We start from the raw sequence: 26,361 nt of genomic DNA, 5'->3' as shown, positions 1-26,361 counted from the left end.
TTCTAAACAATGCTTCTCATCTTTCCTGAGAAACACACCTAATAAAAAATAAAGCCAATTGGGAAAAAAAAGGAGATGCGATTCATATTTGAGGGCCATTATCAGTGTAGAAAAATGATTCATAGCCAGATGGCATCTTTCTTTCTCCATATTACAAAGTAAATTCCTCCTGCTTAATCATTTTAATCAGACTAAGAGACAGCATGAATTAAATTGGTTAAAACCTTAATGAAGTCATAATATTTATTAATAGGAAATCCTGAATATAGAAGATCTATGAATCCCTTAATTACTTCTACTTTATAAACTGGCTTTTTCAAACAATCAAAGAAGTGCCTTTTTTTTTAAAGAACAAAGTTTCAGATGCCTTGAGCAGCAAAATAGTGATCATTACAAACTCTTCACAGATCCATCAAATATAGATCAGATCCTGATCCAACATTATTTCTGCATTTTTACAACAATTTTCACTCACAAATTCAAGGTGAAAATGACATCAAAAACATCCACAGGTGGACCCATTGCAACAATGAGATGTACAAGACATTATGTCTTAAAATGAACTTTACAACTTTGGTGGTGGGGAGGTGGGAAGATGGGAAGGGATAGGAAGGGGAAACAAAGGAGGAAACAACAATGGTTGATAAGAAATGTACTCATTATCTTGCCCATGTAATTGTAACTCTTCTGTATGACATTTTCATAATAATTTAAAAAAATCCACAGGAAAAGGAGGTAAGAAATGCCAGTCAATAAAATGGTAACACTATTTTGCATTAGTGGTTGGGGTTTTTTTCTTTGTATTTTCCTAATGTCCTATTATATGGCTCTATAATTTTCAAACAAAAAATTATAAATGAAGAAAGAACCCAAAGTTAAAAAACATAGTTGACATTATAAAATAACTCCTAAACAAATGTGCAGAAAAGAAACCAAGATCAAGGAGACACAGCGCAGAAAGACTCCCTGGGCCCAGGGGAGACTTAAGATGAAGCCCATTGATGGTGCTTCCCAGCAATGCTGTCTTTGGAGACTGAAAGTGGCGGGCGGGCGCTCCCTTCCCTGAGGCACCAGGACTCAGACCAAGGCCTGTGTGGTGAGTGTTGGCTTCTTTAAGTATGTTAGCCTGCAAGCCTGGTGAGTCTCACTGCAGCAGTGTGTGTGCTTCATTCTGTCTGGGCATTTGGGGGAGGAAAGATGAGCCTCACACAGCCACCACAATGACTAATGACTGGTGGCCTGGCTGGCAACACGGGCCCACACACTGACTCACCAGCACTGTTACTTTCTGACATAGGTAAGAGCAGGCAGAGTGTGTATGTGACTAGGGGTTAAACCCAGGGCCTTCTGCATGTTAGGTGAACGCTCTACCTCTCAACTACACAGCCAACTCAGCGCTTCTTTTTTATATTTCACAAACGCAAGTATATTCATTCAAGAAACTACTTGCATGCATGAGGCTGTCCCCAGATTTCACGCACCCTGCCAGCCCCCAGAGACGACTCTCCATACCACTTTTACGAGGTGGTTTTGGACAATAAAAAGCAAACCCTGTATTTAAAACAGATAAGTGTCTCATAAGATAAAAAATACTCAGTGTTTTTCATGTCCTACTGGACATTCCGAACTAATCAATTTCTCCTGAGAGAAGGACTGTGGATGCTTATGTCTAGGTAAATACAAACAGAAACCCCTTGATCAGGATGGCAGAATCCACGCCCCAGAAAATCACACAGTCTGTGCCCAAAGGCTTGCTTCCTCCATCTCTAAGTAGTGTCCTCCTCCCGATCTGAGGTGTCTGGAGGTTGGGCATTTGCCTAATCCCGTGGGTCCTCAGGCAGGGTCACAGCTGCTGGCCGGTGAAGAAGGATTTAGTCTCCCTGCAGACAGGATTTACACACAGAGGACAGCTCAGAGTCAACTGCTTGGAGCACAGCTTGTTTGACTGCATGTGTGAGTATACCAAATCAGCCAGAGCCTGCAAGACACAGGAGCACAGGTCCATGAGAAGCCACAAAGCCGCCGGTCCTGAGGGCACACCTTTCTATCTTCTGCCCACATCCGGGTCCTGGCTGGGGCTTCTTTGGGGAAACTGCCTGAACTCAATTCTATAGCTTCTTCCTTTCCAGAGCCTGCTCAGCAATGTTAGCAAAGGAGACCTCCTCTTCCCCCTCCCGATTCTACCTTTCTTCTGAAAAGCAGATTTTAAATTAGACATCGTTAGAGATGGCTAGAAATAAGAAAATTGGCGCTACCTATGGAGGAAAAAAGGGAGGGGGCAGATAAGGAATTCGATCTTATTTTTGTAATTAATTGGAACTCGGAATGTACTAATATGTGAGAAAAGCAATATTCTGCGAGTTTCTCAGAGGATTAGTCCTGGTATGTTCTACTAAAGTGCTCGTAACGCCGCAGATACCTTAGAGAACAATGGATTTCCATTAAGAGATTCCGCTCTTCTGATGTTTTCAACTCCACACTGAATCAAATGAGAAAGGGGAAGAAAAGCAGAGACATTTTATTTTCCTTTTCTTCCTTTTTTTTTTTTTTTTTAAAGAAACTGAGTACTACAAAAAATACGTCTAAACAAATAAACACATAGATCCAGGTACACAAGTCAGTCTGACCTGGAGCGTCGATGAGCTGGTAAGTGAGGTCCAGGAGCCGCACCTGCCCCATGGCTCTTCACCTGCCACCCCCCCCCCCCCCGCCTCCCCACCCCACCCGCCCACAGGTGCTGTCTCCACTCGCAGGTGGGATGGCATTCTCATGTGATTTAATTCGTTTTTGTTCTTGTTTTTAGCATTTTTTTCCTCATGTATACACTTACAGACTCTACTAAGTACAATGTTGCTTTAATTAAGTAAAATGTTCTGCTTGCTTGGTTGCTAAATACCAAAACAAAGGAAATTAATTATAGGCTCTGAATGTTTATGGGATCTAGACTGGATCCAATGCACAGCTGTGTGTGTGTGTGTGTGTGTGTGTGTGTGTGTGTGTGTGTGTGTGTGTGTGTGTGTGTGTGTGTGTGTGTGTGTGTGTGTGTGTGTGTGTGTGTGTGTGTGTGTGTGTGTGTGTGTGTGTGTGTGTGTGTGTGTGTGTGTGTGTGTGTGTGTGTGTGTGTGTGTATTATTTTAACAGAGAAAAATTTAAGGAAAAAAAAGATTGGTCAGTAACATCCCTCTTCAAAACTATTCAGTTAATTACCCTCAAATAACTGAAAACATCTACTTTTGACTTAGGTAGCTAGAATCTTCTCTTTCCCATTGCTGATGAGAGCTTATCAATTGATTTATCTTTTAAATTAGCGTTAACATCCAGAGGTCGCCAGGCAAAGACTTAACTGGCTGAGGAAGAGACTAGGTTTTAAAATTTCATGAACTTTTACAGTTCATGCAATTTCCCAGCGACAGTGTCAGCCAAACATGGTACTGCATACCTGTAACCTTGACTACTGAAGAGGAAGAGGCAGGAAGATGCTAAGCTGGAGGTCAAACTGGGCAAAGTTAGTGACATCCTGTCTCACAAACCAAATAAAAATATAAGGACCAGGTCATGGCTCAAAGGGTAGACTGCCTAGCATGCACAAGGCCCTGAGTTCAGTCCTTAGCACCAAAACACAAAATCAAGGAGAAAGTCAGTGGCAGCAGAATAACCCTACTGTCAAAGGGCATTCTCTGACATCACAGCTGCAGCCAATTAGCCCACTTCTGGAGGGAATCCAGGAAAATACAGAACAACTGCCTTTCCAGGCAAGGTAATACTGGAAAAAGGAAAGTGTTTATTATAAAGTGGTTTATACTAGTAATACTTCAAGTGTGTGTGTGTGTGTATGAATCAGAAATTTGTTAAGTTACAGAGACCTAATTAAATATACTGATTTGGGTCCACGATACATTTTTTAAAAAGAAAACACAGGCTAGGCACTGGTGATTCATGCCTGTAATCCTAGCTGCTCAGGAGGCTGAGATCTGAGGATATGATTTGAAGCCGACTAGGGAAGGAAAGTATGGGAGATTCTTATCTCTAATTATATGCCTAAATGCCAGAAGTGGAACTGTGGCTCAAGTAGAAGAGCATTAGCGTTAAGCACAAAAGCTTAGGGACAGCACCAAGGTCCTGAGTTCAAACCCCAGGACTGGCACAAAAAAGGAAGAAAAAAAAATGAAACAGGAGATGACAAAATAGTATGAACAAAATACCATTTTTATCAAGCAGGTAGACGCCTAATGTAGCCAGGCACTGGTGGCTCATATCTATAAACTTTGCTACTCAGGCTGCTGAGATCTGAGAATCGCGGTTCAAAGCCAGCCTGGGCATGAAAGTCTGTGAGACTCTTATCTTCAATTAACCACTAGCAAACTATCAGCGGCACTGTGGCTCAAAGTGGTAAAGAACTAGCCTTGAATGAAAAAGCTTATGGACAGTGCCCAGGCCCTGAGTTCAAGCCCCACAAGTAACCAAAAGAGAAAAAAGAAAGAAAAAGCTATTTCTAGCCAGGTACTTGTGGCTCACCCCTATAATCCTAGCTAATCAGGAGGCTGAGATTTGAGGATTGCAGTTCAGCAGCTGGGATAAGAAAGGCCATGAGACCATGAGACTCTTATTCCAGTATACTACCAAAAAAGTTGGAAGTGGAGCTGTGACTCAAGTGGTAGAGTGAGAACCTAGAGCAAAAGAAACTCAGGGACAGACCCCAGGCCCTGAGTTCAAGTCCCAGGACCAGAACACACACACACACACACACACACACACTCTCTCTCTCTCTCTCTCTCTCTCTCTCTCTCTCTCTCTCTCTCTCTCTCTCTCTCTCTCTCTCTCTCTCTCTCTCTCCCCCTCTCACCATTCATTAATCTTTTTTTTTTTTTTTTGTCAGTCATGGGGCTTGAACTCTGGGCCTGGGTGCTGTCCCTCAGCTCTTCAGCTCAAGGCTACTGCTCTACCACTTGAGCCACAGCACCACTTCTCATTTTCTAGTGGTTTATTGGAGATAAGAATCTCACAGACTTTCCTGCCTGGGCTGGCTTTGAACCACGATCCTCAGATCTCAGCCTCTGGAGTAGCTAGGATTACAAGCATGAGCCACCAGCGCCTGGCCATAGCCATCCTTTTAGGGGAAAAAAAATTAAAGCTTTTTGATGTTAATTTGTTTTAAATATATTAATATATTTTAGACATATTCCATTCTCCCATGGAGGAAATGATGATAATGGGTAGTTTTCTTTGTCTCCTTCAGGGATTGGTTCATCAGTCACTAATATTCCCTTCTGTTAGTAATTTTAGCTTAGTAATATTAATGGATGTAAACTATCATTCAATATAGACAAAAATGAATTTTTAAAACCTTTTATTTTTAAAGCAAGTTCAAACTAGCCAAAGTCCAGACCGAGGACAAAATGGCATCACTGAAAGAAACCTGGGGATAATGCTGAAATCTCACCTTGGACAATTACAACTGGCCTGAGTTCAAAAGTACCGACGAGCCAATGCAGGCACGCCTGACCTTCGTCCATGCTTCACTGATGACCGACCGGCATGGGCACCCTAACAAGAGGCTGTGGTCTGGCCCCAGTTCTGCTCCATCCACTCTCCATCCTGTCCTGAATCTTCCGCCCAGTCCTAGAGAGGGCCTGGGTTCTACAAGGCCAAGCTTGGAATGACAGGAGCCCTTGCAGAGAATGGGAGGGAGAGAGGCCTTCCCAAGTCCCGACAGAAACGCAGGCATAAATTGGATGATTTCAAGGCTGGCTCTCAGAAACCACAAGATAGGTAAACAAGTTTTTCTCTACCCTGAATGACAATTCACATCCATCTTACATTACAAAACACCCAGAGTGGTATTTGGTATTTCAATAATCAGATTGATCACAACATGATAGCAAACAGCTAATTAAGTGAGCGCATAAAAGAGGTCAAGGAAATTACAATACGTACCACTTCCGCGTTCACTCTTGGCTCTTCTCTGAAATGATAATGCGCTACATGCCTTGAAACCCAACAAGAAGTAGTGCACCATCCCAAATATAAAGGATGCCAGCGTGCTTGATGAAGGAAAGGAATTGTAAAGCTGCAAACATTCCCCCTCAGAATTAATGAGATGTATGACTCTTTTTTCTTAGAAAACTTTAGGGTTGGGGTGTGTGTGTGTGTGTGTGTGTGTGTGTGTGTGTGTGTGTGTGTGTGTGTGTGTGTGTGTGTGTGTGTGTGTGTGTGTGTGTGTGTGTGTGTGTGTGTGTGTGTGTGTGTGTGTGTGTGTGTGTGTGTGTGTGTGTGTGTGTGTGTGTGTGTGTGTGTGTGTGTGTGTGTGTGTGTGTGTGTGTGTGTGTGTGTGTGTGTATGCCAAGTAATGGGGCTTGAACTCAGGGAGGGCCTCAAGCTTTTGATTGGCTTGTACCAGACTAGCACTCTACCACTTGAGCCACAGCTTCACCTCTGACTTTTCACTGGTTCACTAGGGATAAGGGTCACATGGACTTTCCTGCCTAGGCTGACTTCAAATTGCAATCCTCAGATCTCAGCCTCCTGAGTAGCTAGGAGGAGTCTAGGTGTGAACCACTGGCACCTGGCTTCAAAATTAAACGGTTACTACTTTCACACAGTACAATAAATGAAACTGAACTAAAGGATGTTGAGCACAGTGACACCTGGCCCACTAGCTTTAACAGAAACACAGAAGTCCTCTCCCACTGCTGACACAAATTCAAAGTGTTGGGATTACTATTCGGATAAAGCACTATCCAAAACGATGAGGACACAGCACGTGCCAGCACACAGAGGAAATGGAGTCTTTGAATGGCACAATTCACTGCTCTCTACTTTCTCCAAAACGTCCTTTGAAATCAAGTTGCGATGACTGTGAGCAGACGGGAGCACTTACCTCCTTGGCCAAGACTTGGGCGTACTCAATATCCAGCTCGTACAGAGTTTCAATGTGGTCGCTGGTGAACGCTATGGGAACCAAAAGGATATTCTTCCTCCCCCTTTCACAAAGCCCTCTGATGGCCTCGTCTGTCTGAGGACCCAACCAGGGCACTGGACCCACCTGTGGGAAAGGATGAATGTGTAAATGGGACGTTTCTCTGACCGTCTATAACACATGGCCAGTCCCCACCCTGGGCACACGCACCCGTCCATCGGCAGTGAGAGCCTGCCTGTCTGCGTTTTAGTGTTACCCCCAAAGTTAGCCCACAGGTTACCCCTAGAAGTTAGCCCAGTATAAATCAATTATAATTTCTGTCATTATGATGAATTTCATAAAATATTAAACCAACGGAACTCTACTAGTCCCTGGATTTCTGACCTCTATTTCCCTTGCTTGTATAGTTATTTCTGCCCATGGCAAGTAATCAGGTTACAGAGCTGTCTATCTCCATGATAGAAGTGAATCTAAGCATTTGATAACTAAGTCCTAAAATAGATTATCTCAACAGCTGACTGCCCACAAGTGTACGGAAATGACCTACCTTGGACTGCCAGACCAGTCGGTAGGGGTTGGAGTAGCCCAGCCTTTCCATGACTTTGTCAACAGTGGCACCTACCTCCTGAGGATAAGGGTCCCCTCTGTTGACCACCTGCAGCAGAGACACAATTATAGTTATCATCAACACCATGAAGGGCTCCAAGAGCTTCACGTCATTCGCTGGCATGTTTTGAGCACCACATCGGAGTCCTTCCTTTCTGCAAGGTGCACTGATGCTGATTTGGTCTAAGCAGTCAAAGAGCCTCCATGGTTCCATTTCTTCACCAGCCAAAGAGAACACTGCATTCAGTCATCCATCCCTGAGGCCCTGAAGATATAAAACTATGCATGTGGGAGATGGGCCAGCTCTAACTAAGGAAGATGATTATCTTTCCAAGATACGTCTCATGACTGTAATCTAGTTACTCAGGAGGCTAAGATCTAAGGATCATAGTTTGAAGCCAGCCTGGACAGGAAAGTCCATGAGACTCTTATCTACAATCAACTGCAAAAAAAAAAAACAAAACCCAGAAGTAGAGCTGCGGCTCAAGTGGTCGAGCAATATCTTTGAGCACAAAAGCTCAGGGACAGCCCTGAGTTCAAGCTCCATGACCGAAAACAACAAAATATGCTGGATGGGAGAGTCAACAGAAGTGGCTGATTTTTCAGCTGGAATGGATGATGTGTAGAACTGGTGAGTTTATAGTAAACAAAAGAAGAAGAAGAAGCAAGAAGCAGATCATGGCTCACACGACAGGCACCTTCTATATTTTCTTTCTCGACCCTTCCCCCAACAATCGATAGTATACATTCGCTTTGTGCAGAGCAAATGTTTGATACATATCCTACAGGACAGCCTGTTCATGCCTGTGGAACTGCTCAGTACAAATTTTATTTTAGCTGCATCAATATTTCATTGTGCACTGACTCCATAGTGCCTTCACCTTGCTTAATTTTTTTTCTGTGACATCTCTTATCTCCTAACCTATCATACTGTTGTCTTATGTATTATGTTAATTATGGTTTCCTGCTTTTCCCCAGGGACAAAGATTTTTGTCCGCTTCCTTCATTCTGATAGCTAAGGTATAACAATGCCTGGAATAGTTCTTCATTTAATACTATACTGCCAACAAAACACTTTATGATATTTTTAATGATTTGGTAGCCACAAGATACTATATATATATATATATATATGTGTGTGTGTGTGTGTGTGTGTACATATATATACATATACAAACATTTTATATATATATATATATATATATATATATATATAGTAAGATGAAAGAACTAGAAAGTTGCCATTAGAACAACAGGCTAATGATTGTATAGCAATCTTCCATAGACAAGATCCACCCCAGATACAAAATGAGTGGCCAATGCCTTTGGAAGAACAAAATGTTTGTATAAATCTCACATTTTCTCCTCCAAGATATTTTAATTGCAAAGAGAGAAACAGTAATTTTACAATGGACACATATAGCAAATACCACCTTACACAATGACCAAGGGTCACATCACCAGAGGTTAAAGACAGCTACGTCATTTCCCCTGGGAAGCTGAGAAAGATGTTCTTAACAAGGTGATGTTCTTGCCAACAATGCATAATCACAATCTGATTATGGACAGACATTCTATAAAAGAACTGCAGTTCCACAAAAATAATTCTTCAAAATACCAAAGGGACCAGAATGGAAAGCATGAGTGACTGTCATTGATTGGAGGATATTGAGGGGATGTGACAACTAAATGTAATGCAAGACAGTAGACTGGATCCCCTAAGACAAGACATTAGCATTAGGGAGATCGGGGTGAAGGGCATGGAAGACACTTTTCTGTAAGTGTAAAGATTGTTTCAAAATAAGTTTAAACAGTTATTAGAAATAAAATGTTAAGGAAAGATCAGCGTTCTTTTCCCATCATCCACCATCTTCCCTAGCCTGCCTTAGCATTCCTCAGTCCACACAGGCCCCCAAAGCAGCATGCTCAGTCTGAGGCAAAGAAGAAGAAATGAAGTTAAGGATGAGAGCTCACAAGACAGTACCTAGAATATGCCTGTGCAAATGTTTCCTCCTACCCTGCTCACATCTGTAATCTTACCTACTCAGGAGGCTGACAGCTGGGGATCAAGGTTCAAAGCCAACCTGGTCAGGGTACCTCCTCAGATACCTCAGACTCATTATCCATACGAAAAATACGCAAAGATGATTTTTATAACACAGGGAAGGATAATATGATCCTTTTTAAATGAAATTGACTTCCAGAAGGGAGAAATTTATATACTGTAGAAGTTGCAACTCCATAGTAGAGGTGTAAGGGATGGAAAACTGTACAGGGCTTGACTCTGGTAACCACCAGATGGCGGTATGGAGCAGTGAGCAGAATGGCCCCCACAGTGAGATTGGCTCCATTGAACATCAATCACACTAAGAAAACATAACTCTCCACCTGAACTGACCAAACTAGGTACTTATTCCAAGGCCTTCCATAGGTCAAACAGCAGATGAGCATGATCTTCCTTGTTTTTAAGAATACAACAGGCTAGGTGTGATGAACTCATGCCCATAAGCCTAGCTACTTAAGAGACTGAGATCTGAAGATCTAAAAACCAGCCCCGACAGACAAATCAGTGAAACGTTTATCTCCAACTAACGGGTAAGAAGTTGGAATTGGAGGCATGACTCCAGAGGTAACAGTAGGCTCCAGGCCAGAGTAGAAAAGGCTAAACAATGAACATGGTTATGCTGGTACATTAGTACAGGCTGGCAATGCCCAGAGTAGGATTCCTGGATCACAGGCAAGCTCTATGTTTAGTCTTTTGAGGAATCTCCATATTACTTCCCAGAGTGGTTGAACAAGTTTACATTTCCACCAACAGTGTAGTAGTCTTCCCTTTTGGCCATATCCTTGCCAGCATCTGTTATTATTAGTTTTCTTAATAATGACCATTCTAACTGGGGTGAGGTGGGATCTCAATGTTGTTTTGATTTGCATTTCTTTTATGACCAGAAATGTTGAACAGTTCTTCATGTGTCTGATGGTCATTCTTATTTCTTCTTCAGAGAAGTCTTTCTTTAAGTCTTTAGCCCACTTATTGATGGGGTCGTTTCTTTGAGGATTTGTTTTTTGGGGATGTAAGGTTTTGAGCTCTAAGTATATTTTAGATACATTTAGACCCTTGTCTGATGGATAGCTAGTAAAGACCTTCTCTCATTCTGTGGGCTTTCTATTTATCCTGCTAGCTATGTCCTTTGGCATTCAAAAACTCCTCAATCTGATGAAATTCCATTTATATAGCCTTTCTTTTATTTGTTGTGTATTATTTACCATAGCTAAGATATGGACTCAATCCAGATGCCCCTCAGTGGATGAATGGATCAAGAAAATGTGGCATATATATAGAATGGAATTCTATGCTTCCATTAGAATGACACTGCCCCATTTGTAAGGAAATGGAAAGACTTGGAAAAAACATTATGCAAGTAAGCCAGATCCAAAGATATATAGGTTGCATGGTTTCCCTCATTTGGGTTTTTTTTTGTTGTTTTTTGGTTTTTTTTTTTTGTCGGTTGTGGGGCCTGAACTCTGGGCCTGGGTGCTGTCCCCCAGCTCTTCAGCTGTAGACCAGTACTCTACCACTTGAGCCTCAGCCCCACTTCCGGCTTTTTCTGCTTATGTGGTGCTGAGGAATTGAACCAAGGACCTCATGTATGCAAGGCAAGCACTCTACCACTGAGCCACCTTCCCAGTGCCGGTTTCCCTCATTTGTAATAACTAAGAATATGCCTACAAATTAATCCAATGGATAGTAAAAGACAAATAATTACACTTTGACATGATTAATTAAACAGCACTCTAAGCATTCACACAGCAAGAACAAAGGAGGATATTCTTAGGAGAGGATCACAGTGGCTCAATAACTATGTGCACATGACCATATAAAACGATGACTATTGCCGGGCGCCAGTGGCTCACGCCTATAATCCTAGCTACTCAGGAGGCTGAGATCTGAGGATTGAGGTTCTAAGCCAGCCTGGGCAAGGAAAGTCCGTGAGACTCTTCTCTCCAATAAACCACTAGAAAACCGGAAGTGGTGCTGCGGCTCAAGTGGTAGAGCGCTAGCCTTGAATTGAAGAGGTGAGGGACAGCTTCCAGGCCCAGACTACAAGCCCCACAACTAACAAAAACAAAAAACAAAAACGATGACTATTGAAATGAACTCCAAGAAATGGAAACGAGAGGGGTTTTTTTTGTTTTGTTTTAGTTTTTGTACGGTTTGCAGTTCTTTTTTTTTTCCTTTAGTTTACTCCCTGTTGTTACTGTTTTTGATTTCTGTACCTTTGTCTGATTTGGGGAAGGGAAAGGGAACCACAGAAACAGTGACACAAAGGGTAAACCAATTCAACAGTGCTACTCACTAGACACTATGTTGGAAATTAGCTTTACAGCTTGTGGGGAAAAAGGGGTCAGGGGAATGAAGTGGGGAAAAATGAGGGAGGAGGTAACTTGTTCAAAAAGAAATGTATTCACTACCTTAACTGTGTAACTGTAACCCCTTTGTACATCACCTTTACATTAAAATTTAAATTAAAAAAAGAAAAAATTAAGAAAAGAGTTAGGCTCTGAGTTCAAACCTCAGTACAACGTGCAGGTATGTGCATGCATGTGAGTGTGTGTGCATGAATGCATGCACACACACATACACATGCAGACAAGAGCATGGCGCGACACGTGGTATTTTCATAAGCAACCTGGTATAATATGATGGATTCAGGAACAACTGGATTATAAGCAAACATGCTCATGCTATATGCTTACTGGCAAATGGTGGTCTTCAGTCTTAGCAAATTAGAAACTATAATTACTTTCTGGAATTCAGATGGTAATTATCACATCTTGAAGAACAAAGTATCCAGCTGGAGAGTGCTTATCAAATGGAGGCTGGCTGTGTAATGCAATTCGCCAAAATCTCAGGCTGAGCTGCTTTAACGGGACAGGTAAAAGCACACTTCTTTTAGCTGTCCTACTTGTTAGATGTTTTAAAATTATTATCTTTAAGTAGTTGTACAAAGGGGTTTCAATTCAACATGTCAATTTATAAGCATAATGCATCTTGATCAAAGTCATCCCTTTATTATTCTTCCCATCTCTTGCAACCCCATCCATCCCCTCAATTTAACTGGTTCCATTTTCATATATGTACATCAACTATTGGGACATTTATCTACCCCTTCTTTCTTCATTCATCTTGTGTGTGTGTGTGTGTGTGTGTGTGTGTGTGTGTGTGTGTGTGTGTGTGTGTGTGTACACATGCATGCATGTATGCACGCCCATGCCATACTGAGGCTTAAACTCAGGGCTTGAACACTGTTCCTTAGCTCTTTTTCATTTGTTAGCTCTATCTTTGGTTTTTTAGTGGTTACAGATCAGAGTCTCATGGACTTTCCTGAGTTAGCTGGCTTCAAGTCTTGATGTTCAGATTTCAATCTCTGAGTAGTTTAGGTTACGGGCTTGAGTCATCAACACCTGACTCTACATTTGTCTTTGTTAGAAATTCTTATATCTGAATATATTTTCCAGTTATCATTTGACCACATATAGACAAGGTCTAGAATTCAAATTTATTGCTATGAGGTTTCAAGAAGTATGTTAAATCAAGTTCAGTCTTCAATTTTAGAGTTCATTCTTGCACTGGGCTTAGAATATAATGGAGCCAGGCCCATTTTACATGTCAGAAAATGAAAACAGGGCTGGGAAGTTGGCTCAGTGGTAGAGCGCTAGCCTTGAGCTGAAGAGCTGAGGGACAGAGCCCAGGCCCAGAGTTCAGACCCCACGATCGGACCCCCCCCCCCCCACCAAAAAAAAAGAAAGAAAATGAAAACAACCTATCCTCTACCACTAGGTGACCCAACAGAATGTTCTTACTTACAGACATTGGCAGTGAGTGAGCAGAAAAGAGAATGACCACCTCGCCTCTCTTCTCCAGTGGGAAATGGTCCAGCTCTTTCAGAATGTGGTCAGCAAAGCACTGGGAGGATACCAAGGAAGGACAGGGGAAGTGGGAAGCGGAGAGAGAAGGAAAGAAAATATTTTTAAAATAAGAGCTCTACTAAAAATCTCAAGAGCAATCCTCAAAAGAAACAGAACTCTCTTTAAAAAAAAATGCAAACAGTACAGTCTCTTTGCTTTGGTTCATCATCAAAATGGATCCTAACGGTTTCAGGGGCCTGGGGAATTTGATGGGAAACGTCTAAAGCTCACTAATGGCTCAGTGCAAATGAATGCTGTGAGCTGCTCCCCCTCGGGAAGAGCAGGGCACACTTCCAGATGCAAGGGAGACACAGATGGGAAGAAGTTGTTTTAAGACCTCTCATTTGCTCTGTTAGCAGGAAAACAGCTTACAGGGTCTTTCTAAATCCTCCTTACTTTGGCTTTCAGGCATATTACATTAAAATACATTAGCCACAAACGGGAGAGAAACCAGAAAACACTCTATTTTTATGCTATCTTCCTCACCTAGGATCCTCACTGACAGAGTCTTCCTCACAACCTTCCTAGCCACAGACGAAAGACTCGATGATCCCCATGGAACGCAGAGGGGAAACCATGTGGACATGGGGGCCATCTGGCCTCATCTGTGAACTGGGGCTCCTCCTGCTCCCCATCCTCCACCACCCACCCATCAGACCTTCTCCCTCCCTGCTGAGTTGTCACTTCCCCATTCTAGGAGATAGGTGCTGAAATGCCTGATCTGAAGAGGCTTTCTTTCATCTCCCCCTGTAATCATTCTTTGTCATGTAACCTACAAAGAAAAGGCTGCAAAAGATGGTAATGGGTTAGCTGACAAAACTGGAAGATGAACTGAAATTAAAATGGAATATCAATGTTAACTGTATGGATGCTCAGTAGCATCTGTAAATTGTGGTTATGCAAGAAAATAGCCCTGACGTTGAGAAACATATACTCTCATGTATTTAGGTTTAAAGGGTGGTGATGTACATACAACCCACTCTCAAGTGGTGATATATGTATGTGCATGTATGTACACACACATATATATACATAAATATACATAAACATATATACATACACACACATAAACATATACATAAATATACATAAACATATATACATATACACACAAACATATATACATAAATATATATTTACATATATATAAATACAAATGTATTTATATATACAACACGAAAGTAGATGGGATAAGTGTTAATTCTTTGTGAATATAACTAAAAGGTAAAGAGTTCTTTTTTACTATTCTTAATATTGCAACTTTCTGGTATGTCTAAAATTATTTTCAAATAAAACAATTTAAAAATTGTAAAGAACTATACAAATTTGCACATGTTCGGTTTTTTTTATATTAGTGACCCACTATACCTCTACTACAGGACATGTCAATTACCCCCTTAAAATACTTAGAATTAAATTCCCCGTTGAGAATTCATAATTTACCCTTGAGTAAAGGTGGCAGTATTTGATACAAACAAAAGCTGTAGTTCCTGGTGGTCTTCGAAGCGTTTGGAGACTAAGAAAGCTCACATAAGATTATTCTGGGACAACAGCCTAGGTAAGGAGGCCACTGAGAACAGATATGGGATTCTGTTGTTGTTTGTTTGTTTTTGGGTCCGGTCGTGAGGCTTGAACTCTGGGCCTGGGCACTGTCCCTCAGCTCTTCAGCTCAAGGCTAGCACTCTACCACTTGAGCCACAGCACCACTTCTGGCTTTTTATTTTGATTATGTGGTGCCGAGGAATTGAACCCAGGGCCTCAGTCATGCAAGGCAAGCGCTCTACCACTGAGCCACCTTCTCAGCCCGATATGGGATTCTGGAACACAGATTTATTCCAGTTATTCCAATGGTGAGGCGAATCGCAGTATTCCAGGGAATAGTACTAAGACTATCTTAAGGAATCGCTACCTCCAATGATAGAGGTGCAGAGCAACAGCAAGACTTTTAGTTTTAAACCATATTTTTAGCTGAGTTTCCAAGGGAGGGTTTTAGTTTTGATTTTCCATTTCAAAAACATTTCCTCTCTTCTCTACAGTTTAGTGGGGGTGTTTTGTCAGCTCAAAAAGCTATAGGTTAAGAACACTGTTCCTTACTGGCCTGCCACAATCTCTAAGCCCTCTTCTGCATGGAGGTGCCCTGGGCAAATGCTACTTAAATCACCTAAAACCCATCTGTGGGATTTTCTGCACGCGTGCGCACGCGGGCCCCGTGCAAAATGAAAGAGGCGCGGCGCCTCTCAGAGCCTTCAATCACACCAGCCGGGAGGGCAGATAAATGCCTCTAAAATTCCCTTTCATTTGATGAACACAGACTTCCTCAGTTAAGAGACCTTTCCATCTTTCTGCTTCCCCCTTTTCAAAGGGCTGAATTTTAATGCAAATCTAATGACTCCCTCCATCAGGGCAGGCAGATGCTGTGCAGATTCCCTGGGTTCCTGCACCACATGTCAGTGCTGACATAATCACTCCTCTCCCCAAACAGGGCCCACAAGGGCAGGCAGGACAAGGGTGCTCTGGGCAGCCAGTGCTGTACCCCAGAGCATGGCAACTGGTAGAAGCAGAACCAACAATGACACCTATTCCTAAGAGTGGTCTTGCCTTTCACTTTTTACTTAAAAGTGTAGTTCATGCAGTAACCCTTTACCTGCCCCCAGGAGGTGGGCTGTTCTGGAGAGGGCCAGTGGATTTTAGTGACTCACAGCACCATCTAGTGGTCACCAAGCTTTTCAAAGAAAAGACAGGTCTGTTCCAGTAATAAAAAATATACACTGGAAAATAAAATGTAAATTGGTACATATTTCTCCTATCTAAAATAACCCTAAATCAGAAACTTCTCTAAAACAAAAAAACCTACATGCATATTTCACTAGCAGCGCTCTCAAAGTACACCCATTCAAAGCTACTGGTTTTAGAATTGTAGTTGTAATTGATATTCCTACAACACAGCACCACTTAATATAAATATAATAAAAATACATTATTCAGGAGAAATTTGAAACTTCCCCCATGAAATGTTATTTTCATATCCCAGTAACATATATCTATTTTCTTTTTTTTTCTCTTTTTTTGTCAGTCACAGGGCTAGAACTCTGGGCCTAGGCGCTGTCCCTGAGCTCTTCAGCTCAAAGTTACTGCTATTTTTTTTTTTTTTTGCAATCTTTTGACATATTAAAGGATTTAGAAAATAGTTTAAAGTTATGTGTCAATCTCTGGATGTAAATGAGCTGTAAAACATTACATGTTCTATTTTCTCTTTTCATAATTCGAGAATCTAATTTTTCAAAAAAATCCATAGACAGAAGAAGAACCTGAGTCACAGCAACACTTACCTGGATGAGGAGGGGGTGTGTAGGCCACCTGTCAATAGTACTCCACTTCATGGCAGGCTTCCTTCCCACGTCACTGTAGTATCTGTAGATGGCATTCAAGCTGCTGCCTGGAACATACAGGGGGCCTCTTAATTGATACGCTTTGATTATGGTGAAAAAAAAAAAAAGACTAGTAAAAGCCGTCACAGTAATTTCAGAGCAGGAATCTGATTCTATACAGAATCTCAGTCTAATTACAACCTTTCCAATACTCCAAAATGCATATAGATTTAACTAGCCTGCAAATGAAGATCACTAAAAAGCAATCAATCTCAACAGACTTCCACAGAGGCCATTTCTAGTGAGAAACGTGATGGCCATGGATTTATGAAATATAAGCAGTTATTACTTGCAGGGATCAAGTCTTTTGAAAGCTTGTGAACAGAGATTTTCCCACTATGAAGGGAATCAGCCCCATTACCAAAAAATGTAGGGGTGAGGAAGAAAGAGGAGAAGGAAATAGGCCATTATCTCCATGCTAATATTCGCATTGGTTCATTCTGGCATAACTCTTTTCAGGAATTTTTCTTTAGATCTGTTTTGTTTTACAGAACAATGTTATAGTGTGTGTGTGTGTGTGTGTGTGTGTGTGTGTGTGTGTGTGTGTGTGTGTGTGTGTGTGTGTGTGTGTGTGTGTGTGTGTGTGTGTGTGTGTGTGTGTGTGTGTGTGTGTGTGTGTGTGTGTGTGTGTGTGTGTGTGTGTGTGTGTGTGTGTGTGTGTGTGTGTCTGTACATCTGTATCCAGATCCAGAGTATGCTGGATATTTTTACTTAATATGACAGGATATTTCCTACATTACAATAAAAAATGAAAGCTATTCAATGGCATTATCACAAAGGATTCTACCAACATTCTTTTTTACCTGTTTCTACAAAATTTTCATCACTCCCTAAATTCTAACTAATTTCTAACAGGCAATCTAACACAAGTGAGATTTATTTCTAAGTGAGCGATGGAAGTTATGAAAATTTCAAGCCTACACGATGGCTGATGATGTTAACCTAAAGCAATTATTTTCCTGGTCTAGGGAAGCAGAAACTGGGGCAAGCCCTAACCCTAGGAAACCTCTTCGCCTTCGCAGGGGGACATTTCCAACAGATCTGCATGCCTCCCACCACTAGGTTCTCTACTATAAAACCACTAGTAAAGTTCCCAATTTAAGAGCCTCGTCAAGGCTGAACCACATTTTACCTCAAATGTATGCCTGGACTAGAATTCATCCTTTAAAAGATGAATGAGTTCAATTTTGATGAATAGAATACAGTGAATTTTGAGAACCAAACCAAGTCCATTCAAGGGTCAAAAAGAATCTCTGTAGAAATCAAAGTAGACACCAGCATATTCACACCACAATTCATCATAGTTTACAGACAGAGATGGGTTTCAGATGTACAAAAGGGCACTGGGAAGCTACATTAGCTCTCCGGTCATGAAAACATTTGGTAAGAGGTAATTAAGAAGGGGAAAACATGAGAAAGCTGCTTCTCAGAGATATGCAGAAGGCACTGGCTCTGCACCACGATCTAAAACAAACCAGCTAGTGGCCCCACAGAATAAATGTGCTTCCCAAACACAGCCACAGCTCAGAGCACAGACATTCTGTCCTGACACCCACCCAGGAAGCACCAGGGAAAATCTGAGCGTGCCCTGCACTTCAGAACAATCACTAAGACCCAGCTGTGAAATGAACACAACAATCAGTCCTGTGCCTTGAAAATAACCATCTTCGGAACTTAATTACTTTGAAGAACACACATTTACATGTTGAGATGTATTTTGTACAGCAAGATTTAGAAAAAAACACCTTAAAAATTCAAAGATCTTGAGTGTTGGACTGGTAGCACATACCATGGAATTCTAGCTCCTTGAGAGGCTGAGATCTGAGGATAAAGGTTCAAGACCAACTTAGGCAGAAAACTCTGTGAGACTCTTGTTTCCAATTAACCACCAAAAAGCCAGAAGTAGAACTGTGGCTCCACTTGAGTCCCAGCCTTGAGCAAAAAAAGCTAAGGGACAGCACCATGGTCCTCAGTTCAAGCCCTAGTACTGACACACACACACAAACACACCAAAGATCAGACTTATTTGCCAAAAGTCTACTGCCAGATATTTTGACATAGTAGTAGATTTCTAGAACAATTCAAACTTCGGCAATGGGAGGGGGAGATTGGGCATTTTAACAGGTACTTCACATCTATAGTTAAGGTCCACAGGCTCTGAATGCTTCTTCTAGTTGCCTCTTGTTTCTCTTATAGTTACAGAGAGAATAACATTAATATCTAAAAGCAGTTTCGGAGGGGAAATACGCTGGCCTCTATCCTGAAACAATGTGAACAAATGTATTTGTGCATGACGGAGGAGGCTTACTAAGACTAACCATATCAAGATTATTCTCCCGCCTCAGTTAAATACAGGGGGCCAGTAAGGAGTGATACTTTCCAAAAGAGACCAAGAACACTGAGAGAAGCTTGCAAAGAGAACTCTAGACTTTAGTCTAACCAGCAAACACCCCAGAACGAAATGAAGCAACATTGCACATGCTAACACTGATAATTCCCACATTATATGGGCTTAAAAGCCTTCCAAAATTAAAATAGCTATCACCTTTACTTCATTAATACAAAAATCAGAACAGACGTGAAAATGAAGTTGTAGAACTAACCTAGACGGCAGCTAGAGATTCATTACTGACCTATTACCCTATTGCGTTACCGCACTGAGCATGCGTGGCCCTGCCTTCCACCCACCATTTGTAATTCTCAGCTGACTGGCCAATAATTCAAGAAACAGATGAACCATGAGATTTCACATAGACTGACCCGAGCCCGCCAGTTTAAAGGAGACAGGCTGGATTTGCCATTCAAATCACAAATGATTTATCTTTTCTTTGGCCATCAGACTGCCCAGTTTACTTTGCCAGGGCCATATCCACCTTCCCACTGTCAGACGCCCTTACCCGTGGTAGAGCAGCTGAACTGTGGATACTGTGTGAAAGCAATGGCCCGTTCTAGCCCATCTCTCTCCATCTCTTCAATTGCTTCTTCTGTTAAAGGATGGACGTACCGGAATCCAATATAGTATTTGTGAGGAGCTATTAGGAGGCACAAGTGGAAAGGAGAAAGTATTAATCTTTATATAGATTCTTCCAGTCACCAAGCATAATGGAGTGCCCAGAACAAAGGACAGTTAACCTAATTTCCTACAATGCTGAAAATGTGGGCAAGTTCAGAACACTCTTTGGATCTTAACCGCTCATTAGTTGGTACATGTACTTTTAGTCACTATTTTCTGCAAACAACACCCACACCCACATGCCTTTACTTAACATAATGGCTCTTAAAATTAAAGCTGCTACTACTGCTGCTGCTGCTGCTGCTGCTGTGTGTGTGTGTGTGTGTGTGTGTGTGAGAGAGAGAGAGAGAGAGAGAGAGAGAGAGAGAGAATGAGAGAGAGTGAGAGAGACAGAGACAGAGAGAGAGAGAGAGAGAGACAGAGAGAAAGACCGAGAGACAGAGAGACACAGAGAGAGAGCTAGTCCAAGGGCTTGAACTCAAGGCCTGGGTGCTGTCCCTGAGCTTTTGAGCTCAAGGCTAGTGTTCTGCCATTTGAGCCACAATTCTACTTCCAGCTTGTTGGTGGTTAACTAGAATTAAAAAATTAGAATTAAGGGGGCTGGGAAGGTGGCTCAGTGGTAGAGCGCTTGCCTTGCATGCCTGAGGCCCTGGGTTCAATTCCTCAGCTCCACATAAGCAAAAAAAAAAGCCGGAAGTGGTGCTGTGGCTCACGTGGTAGAGCGCCAGCCTTGAGCTGAAGAGCTGAGGGACAGCGCCCAGGCCCAGAGTTCAGGCCCCACGACTGGACCAAAAAAAAAAAAATTAGAATTAAAAGCTGCCAGCTTTGAACTATGATTCTCAGATTTCTATTTCCTGAGATGGTATGAGCCACTGACACTCAGCTTCAAGTTGCTATTTTTAATTGTTTTCCTCTTTTTTGTTTTTTGTTTTGTTGCTGGGATAAGGGAGGCTTAAGAGCTGAGCAATGCTGGTTCACACCTGTAATCATAGCTACTCAGGAGGCTGAGAATCTGTTCAAAGCCAATCTGAATAGGAAATACTTGAGACTTTTTTTTTTTTTTGGGGGGGGGGGCTGGTCCTTGGGGCTTAAACTCTAGGTCTGGGCTCTGTCCCTAAGTTTCTTTTGCTCAATGCTAGGGCTTTATCACTTGAGTACAGTGCCATCTCTGGCTTTTTCTGAGTAATTTGCTGGAGATAAGAGTCTCATGGACCTTCCCGGCAAACCACGATACTCAGATCTTAGCCTCCAGAGTAACTAGGTAGGATTACAGGCGTGAGCCACCAGTGCCCAGCAGACTTGAGACTCTTATCTCCAATTAACCACCAAAAAGCCAGAAGTGGAACTATGGTTCAATTGGTACAGCTCCAGACTTGAACATAACAGCCAGGGACCAGTGGCTCACACCTATAATCCTACCTACTCAGGAGGCTGATATCTGAGGATCTGAGGATAAAGGTTGAAGCCAGCCCTAGCAGTAAAGTCTTTGAGGCTCCAATTAACCATCAAAAAAAAAAAAAGCTAGAAGTAGAGTTGTGTCTCAGGTAGTAGGGCACTAGCCTTGAGCAAAAAAACACTCAAGGACAGCTCACAGGCTTTGAGTTCAAGTTCCAGGGCCAGCATACATGAGTGCACACACTCATGCAAACAACACAACAATATACCACAATGTTAGTTACTACCTAAAGCCTTCTCAGGGGCTGCAGTGAAGACTGTACTAGCAGATATGTTTAGATTAAAGTGAAATAGTGGCGCTGTGGCTCAAGGGGTAGAGTGCCAGCCTTGAGCTGAAGAGCTGAGGGACAGTGCCCAGGCCGTGAGTTCGAGCCCCAGGACCGACAAAATGAAAATAGATTAAAGTGAAATAGATTAAAGTGAAGCAAATGATAAGGAATTTCTCCTATGCAGGCATGGATCTACACATTAAAAAAAATATTCCTCAAAACTTAACCCAGGGAACCAAGAAACAATGTAACCTATTACCAAGGGCAGAAACAAGAGGTCAGTAGGCAAGAAAAGCACGTGAATGCATGAGAAGTGTGGTTAGAGTCGGTATTCTCATTCTCGTTTTTGAGACTTAAGGAAAAAAGGGAAGGGGAACAAACAGAATCATCTGCAGCTGTCTGTCCCTCATGGGTTCCTCATTGTATGCTCTCTTGTATAAAAGAGATGAACTGTAGTTAAAACACACCAGAAACAGTGACCTGATAAACCCCTGACTGTTCAATGATTGCGCGATTCACATCTAAACTGTCAACTGTCACACTACCACAGTCACAGCCACTGCCAAACACCTCTTGGCAGTCCAGGTGAGGTTTAACAAGCTGACAGACATTGCTCTCTAATCTACTTGAAAACAATGCGATGATTCCGTGAGATCTCTGCATTATGAGGGTCAACCAGTTTCTCACCGGGTCTTTTCAGTCATCCAGTACTGGACAGCTGCAGTCTTAAGTGCTTGGGCCTGGGCACCCTCAGATAGTGCAGACTGAGGGTAGAGAGGCTGCCCTTGCAGATAAAGGCAGTGTGGGGACCTCCTACTGAAATGTGAGACAGTCAGCTACTCTGGAAAGCACAGATAATGCCGTTTAAAAGGCTTGCAAACATTTATTTTAGAGAAGGGGGAAATGTGCTTTCTGACATGACACCTACCCTGAGGAAGCAGCAGTGCTCATGGGAACTCTGCCTGCCATGCTGTCCCTGGCAGGATATAGAGGGGAAGGGAGCCTTGCTGACATTTACCAGCTCCACAGCCAGTGGACACAAAGTCTGGCCTCATGGATGGCCAAACACTCGATTCACAGATCTCTCCTGGTCTGCCCTCAGAACAGCTGTCAATACACACTTTAGAGAAAACCATTAATTTAGCATGGATCCGGTGGGTTGACATGATTCTCCAGGGGAAAGATTTGATATGATGCTTTTTCATTTGCAACAGATAATGTACTCTACTCCAACAAAGAGCAATAAAAGCTCACATGGCAGCCAGTAGTGGCTCATGCCTGTAATCCTAGCTAGGAAAGCTGGCAGGAAAGGCAGTGAAACTCTTATCTCCAGTTGACCAACAAAAAGCCAGAAGTGGTGTGAGATTCCTGGTGGCGTGTCTTTAGGCAGCTGACTTAGCCCAACTCCAAAAGGGAAGATAACAGAATCTATCGCTAGCACCCTTGAAAATTAAATAAGATAAGCATCACCATGGTACAAGGTACATGGAAAATATTCCCTATGTATGTTTTTTTTTTTTCCTTGTGCTAGTAGTGGGACTTGAACTCAGGTCCTGGGCACTGTCTCTTAGCTTTTACGTTCAAGACTTATGCTCTACCACTAGAGCTACAGATCTACCTCTGACTTATTGGTGGTTATTGGAAATAAAAGTCTCACAGACTTTCCTGCTCAGAATGGTTTTGAACCTCAATCCTCAGATCTCAGCCTCTTGAGTGGCTATTTCTGTTCTATGTGTTTATCTAATTCCTATAAAAAGAAAAACCCTAAGAGTAGCCTCAGTCCATGTCTTAAAGATTTCTTTCCAGCCCAATGACAAATGCATCTTGCATTCATGGTATTTCGTTTCTGCCTTATAAACGATTTCAATTTCCTTTTGAAACTAGTGTTCCAAATTTTTCCTTTATTTGTGCCATAGAAAGTAATAGACCCCTCTGTACAGTATGTTCACAAAAAATAAAAATAAAATTTTAAAAAAAGAAAGTAATAGAAAAGATTCTATAGTCAAAGGCCAAAGTCACTCAGTTAAATGCCCTTGCATGATACAGTAAAGAGTTATTGAACCTGCCAGGCCCTGGTGGCTCAGGACTATAATCCTAGCTACTCAGGAGGCTGAGATCTGAGGATCACAGTTTAAAGCCAGCAGGGGCAGGAAAGGTTGTGAGATTATTATCTCCAATAAACCACTCAGAAAACTGGAAGTGGCACTGTGGCTCAAGTGGTAGAGCGCTAGCCTTGAGCTGAAGAGCTGAGGGACAGCACCCAGGCCCAGAGTTCAAGCCCCATGACCAACCAAAAAAAAAAGAGAGTTGTGGAACCCGTAACAGCATTTGGCATCTGACCCTGTTTTGAAAGAAAACCCAGCCCTGTGTGAATGCAGACACCCTTGCCTGTGTCTGGGGAGAGCTCATCCAGCAGCTTCACCATGCCTTCTCCTTGCTTGGAAGTCCACATCTTGATGGGAGATCCACCTCCAATCCTGCGGTATTGTTCTTGAATTTTAGGTGTTCGGCGTTTGGCAATGAATGGTGCCAGCTTGCTAAATTATATAACATGTAGGTGAGTGAATTTTATCCAACTATACCAACCTCATCCACATGTTCTACTCAATAAGCAAGAGATAAGCAGATTTTACAAAGAACCTAACAAGATCAATCCTAGTTATTCAGGAGGCTGAGATATGAGGATTGTGGTTCAAAATCAGCCTGGGCAAAGACCCTGAGATTCTTATCTCTAATTAACCATCAAAAAGCCAGTAGTGAAGGTGGGCTCAGGTGGTAGGGCACCAGCCTGAGGTGCAAAATCTAAGCCAGAGCGTGAGGCCCTATACTGGCGTGCACACACATACATAAAAATGCCAATTACAGATGTATACACTGGCAATGGTGTATACTGCAACATGTACACTGCAATACTGTAAACAACTATCAGGAAACACAAATTAAATAAAGATATAACTATACAAAACCATTCTAAACAGTCATAATCCTATATGAAAAAAGGTTAAAAAATAACAAAGTGCCAAGTGGGCGCCAGTGGCTCACTCCTGTAATCCTAGCTACTCAGGAGGCTGAGATCTGAGGATCATGGTTCAAAGCCAGCCTGGGCAGGAACATCCGTGAGATTCTTATCTCCAATAAACCACTAGAAAACTGGAAGTGGCACGGTGGCTCAAGCAGTAGAGCGCTTGCCTTGAGCTGAAGAGCTGAGGGACAGTGCCAAGCCCAGTGTTCAAGCCCCACCACCGCCAAAAAAATAAATAAGTAAATAACAAAGTGTCAAATAATGTAATCTAAGTACATATTCACATTTGTGTGGCTATGTGGAAAGAGGTAGGGATGTGTGTGAGAGAGAGTATGTGTTGGGTTATCTTTATGGCTAGTTCTGGATGTAAGTGCTTATACATGAGGGATCATAGGGAGGCAGGAATTGTAGGCAAAAGGGACATTGGCCTTCCACTATAAATATTTTTATACTCTTTGCATTTTAGTCATATATAAGTACCTTTTTGAAAGAAAAAAAGAAGAGGAGGAAGTAGGGAAGGAAGAAAAAGGAGAATAGGAACAAGCTATCATTAAGTACAAAAGAATAATCATCATTGCTTTCCTGAGAGTTAATCAGCCATTAAGTGCCAAGTACAAACATATCTTTAAAAATCTTTAAAGCTGGGGCTGGGAAGGTGGCTCAGTGGTAGAGCGCTTGCCTTGCAAGCATGAGGCCCTGGGTTCAATTTCTCAGCACCACATAAGCAAAAAGAAAAGAGCCAGAAGTGGCGCTGTGGCTCAAGTGGTAGAGCACTAGCCTTGAGCTAAAGAGCTGAGGGACAGCGCCCAGGCCCAGAGTTCAGACCAAAAAAAAAAATCTTTAAAGGTACTTCAGCAGTGTCAGGACAACTGTATTTCCAGGGCTCTGGGGAGGAAAGGGCTCCAGGAGAATGCTTCCTAACTGGCTTCCCAAAACCTGCAGTTCTTCCCACACCACATCCTCATCTCAGGATAACATGCTCATGTAATCACTTCTAGATACACGTTCAAACCACTTCATTCTTCCAACTGGAGCTGTTACATCAAAGGCCAAATACATTTGTGTGTGTGTGTGTGTGTGTGTGTGTGTGTGTGTGTGTGTGTGTGTGTGTGTGTGTGTGTGTGTGTGTGTGTGTGTGTGTGTGTGTGTGTGTGTGTGTGTGTGTACACACATATATATGATATATATTAATGTAAAATAACATATGTGTATTTTAAAGTGCAGATGTTCACACATCTCTTACTTACTTTTGGACAGGAAGTGTCATGAGGTCTCTGTCCAAGAAGAGCCTCAGAAGGAAGTCGTGAACTTCTCCAAGGGTTTCAGGGCCACCCATGTTCAGCATTAATATTCCAGTTTTAGGCTTCCTGGATGAAATAAAATGTAGCAATGGATGTGTCACATTTCTTATTATCCTCTAGGGAAGAAGCTTGCATCAGACTCGCATCTACTGTGGATGCAAAGGTAAGAACTTACAGGCTTTTCTGCTAGGCTCACAGGGCCACCTATGGGGAAGGTGGGATCTCTCCAGCCTGGACTCTGATCTTCATCTCTTAGTTCTATGCATGATACTGAACCTCTGGGGGCTCAAAGCGTTTCCCTACCAGCCTGTCAGTGTGAACAGGTTGGATTCTTTACAGGCAGAGAATTGAAGTAGAAATCACTAGTATTGTTCTGTGGCT

General features: G+C 42.3%; 1 protein-coding gene across 2 annotated transcripts in view; it reads right to left on the bottom strand.

Annotated features, from left to right (window-relative positions):
- Positions 1–527: 527 nt before the first annotated feature.
- Positions 528–26,361, bottom strand: part of Fech (ferrochelatase) — a 36,255-nt gene continuing 10,421 nt past the window's right edge. Inside the window, exons 3-11 of one of the 2 annotated variants that reach the window (XM_070029062.1) lie at positions 25,927–26,046; positions 24,046–24,194; positions 19,818–19,952; positions 16,822–16,928; positions 13,392–13,490; positions 7,464–7,571; positions 6,878–7,042; positions 2,420–2,479; positions 528–1,978 (exon numbers count right to left, since the gene is read on the bottom strand). In XM_070029062.1, the coding sequence (XP_069885163.1) occupies positions 1,844–1,978; positions 2,420–2,479; positions 6,878–7,042; positions 7,464–7,571; positions 13,392–13,490; positions 16,822–16,928; positions 19,818–19,952; positions 24,046–24,194; positions 25,927–26,046 (1,078 nt within the window). In that variant the 3' untranslated portion in view covers positions 528–1,843. The remainder of the gene's footprint in view (positions 1,979–2,419; positions 2,480–6,877; positions 7,043–7,463; positions 7,572–13,391; positions 13,491–16,821; positions 16,929–19,817; positions 19,953–24,045; positions 24,195–25,926; positions 26,047–26,361) is intronic. The other variant, XM_070029063.1, reaches the window with a different exon arrangement.

Source organism: Dipodomys merriami, unplaced genomic scaffold, assembly GCF_024711535.1.
Source record: "Dipodomys merriami isolate MVZ:Mamm:240054 unplaced genomic scaffold, mDipMer1.0.p SCAF_2, whole genome shotgun sequence".
In the NCBI taxonomy this organism is placed as follows: Eukaryota; Metazoa; Chordata; class Mammalia; order Rodentia; family Heteromyidae; genus Dipodomys; species Dipodomys merriami.
This window is presented reverse-complemented; position numbering and strand designations above follow the sequence as displayed.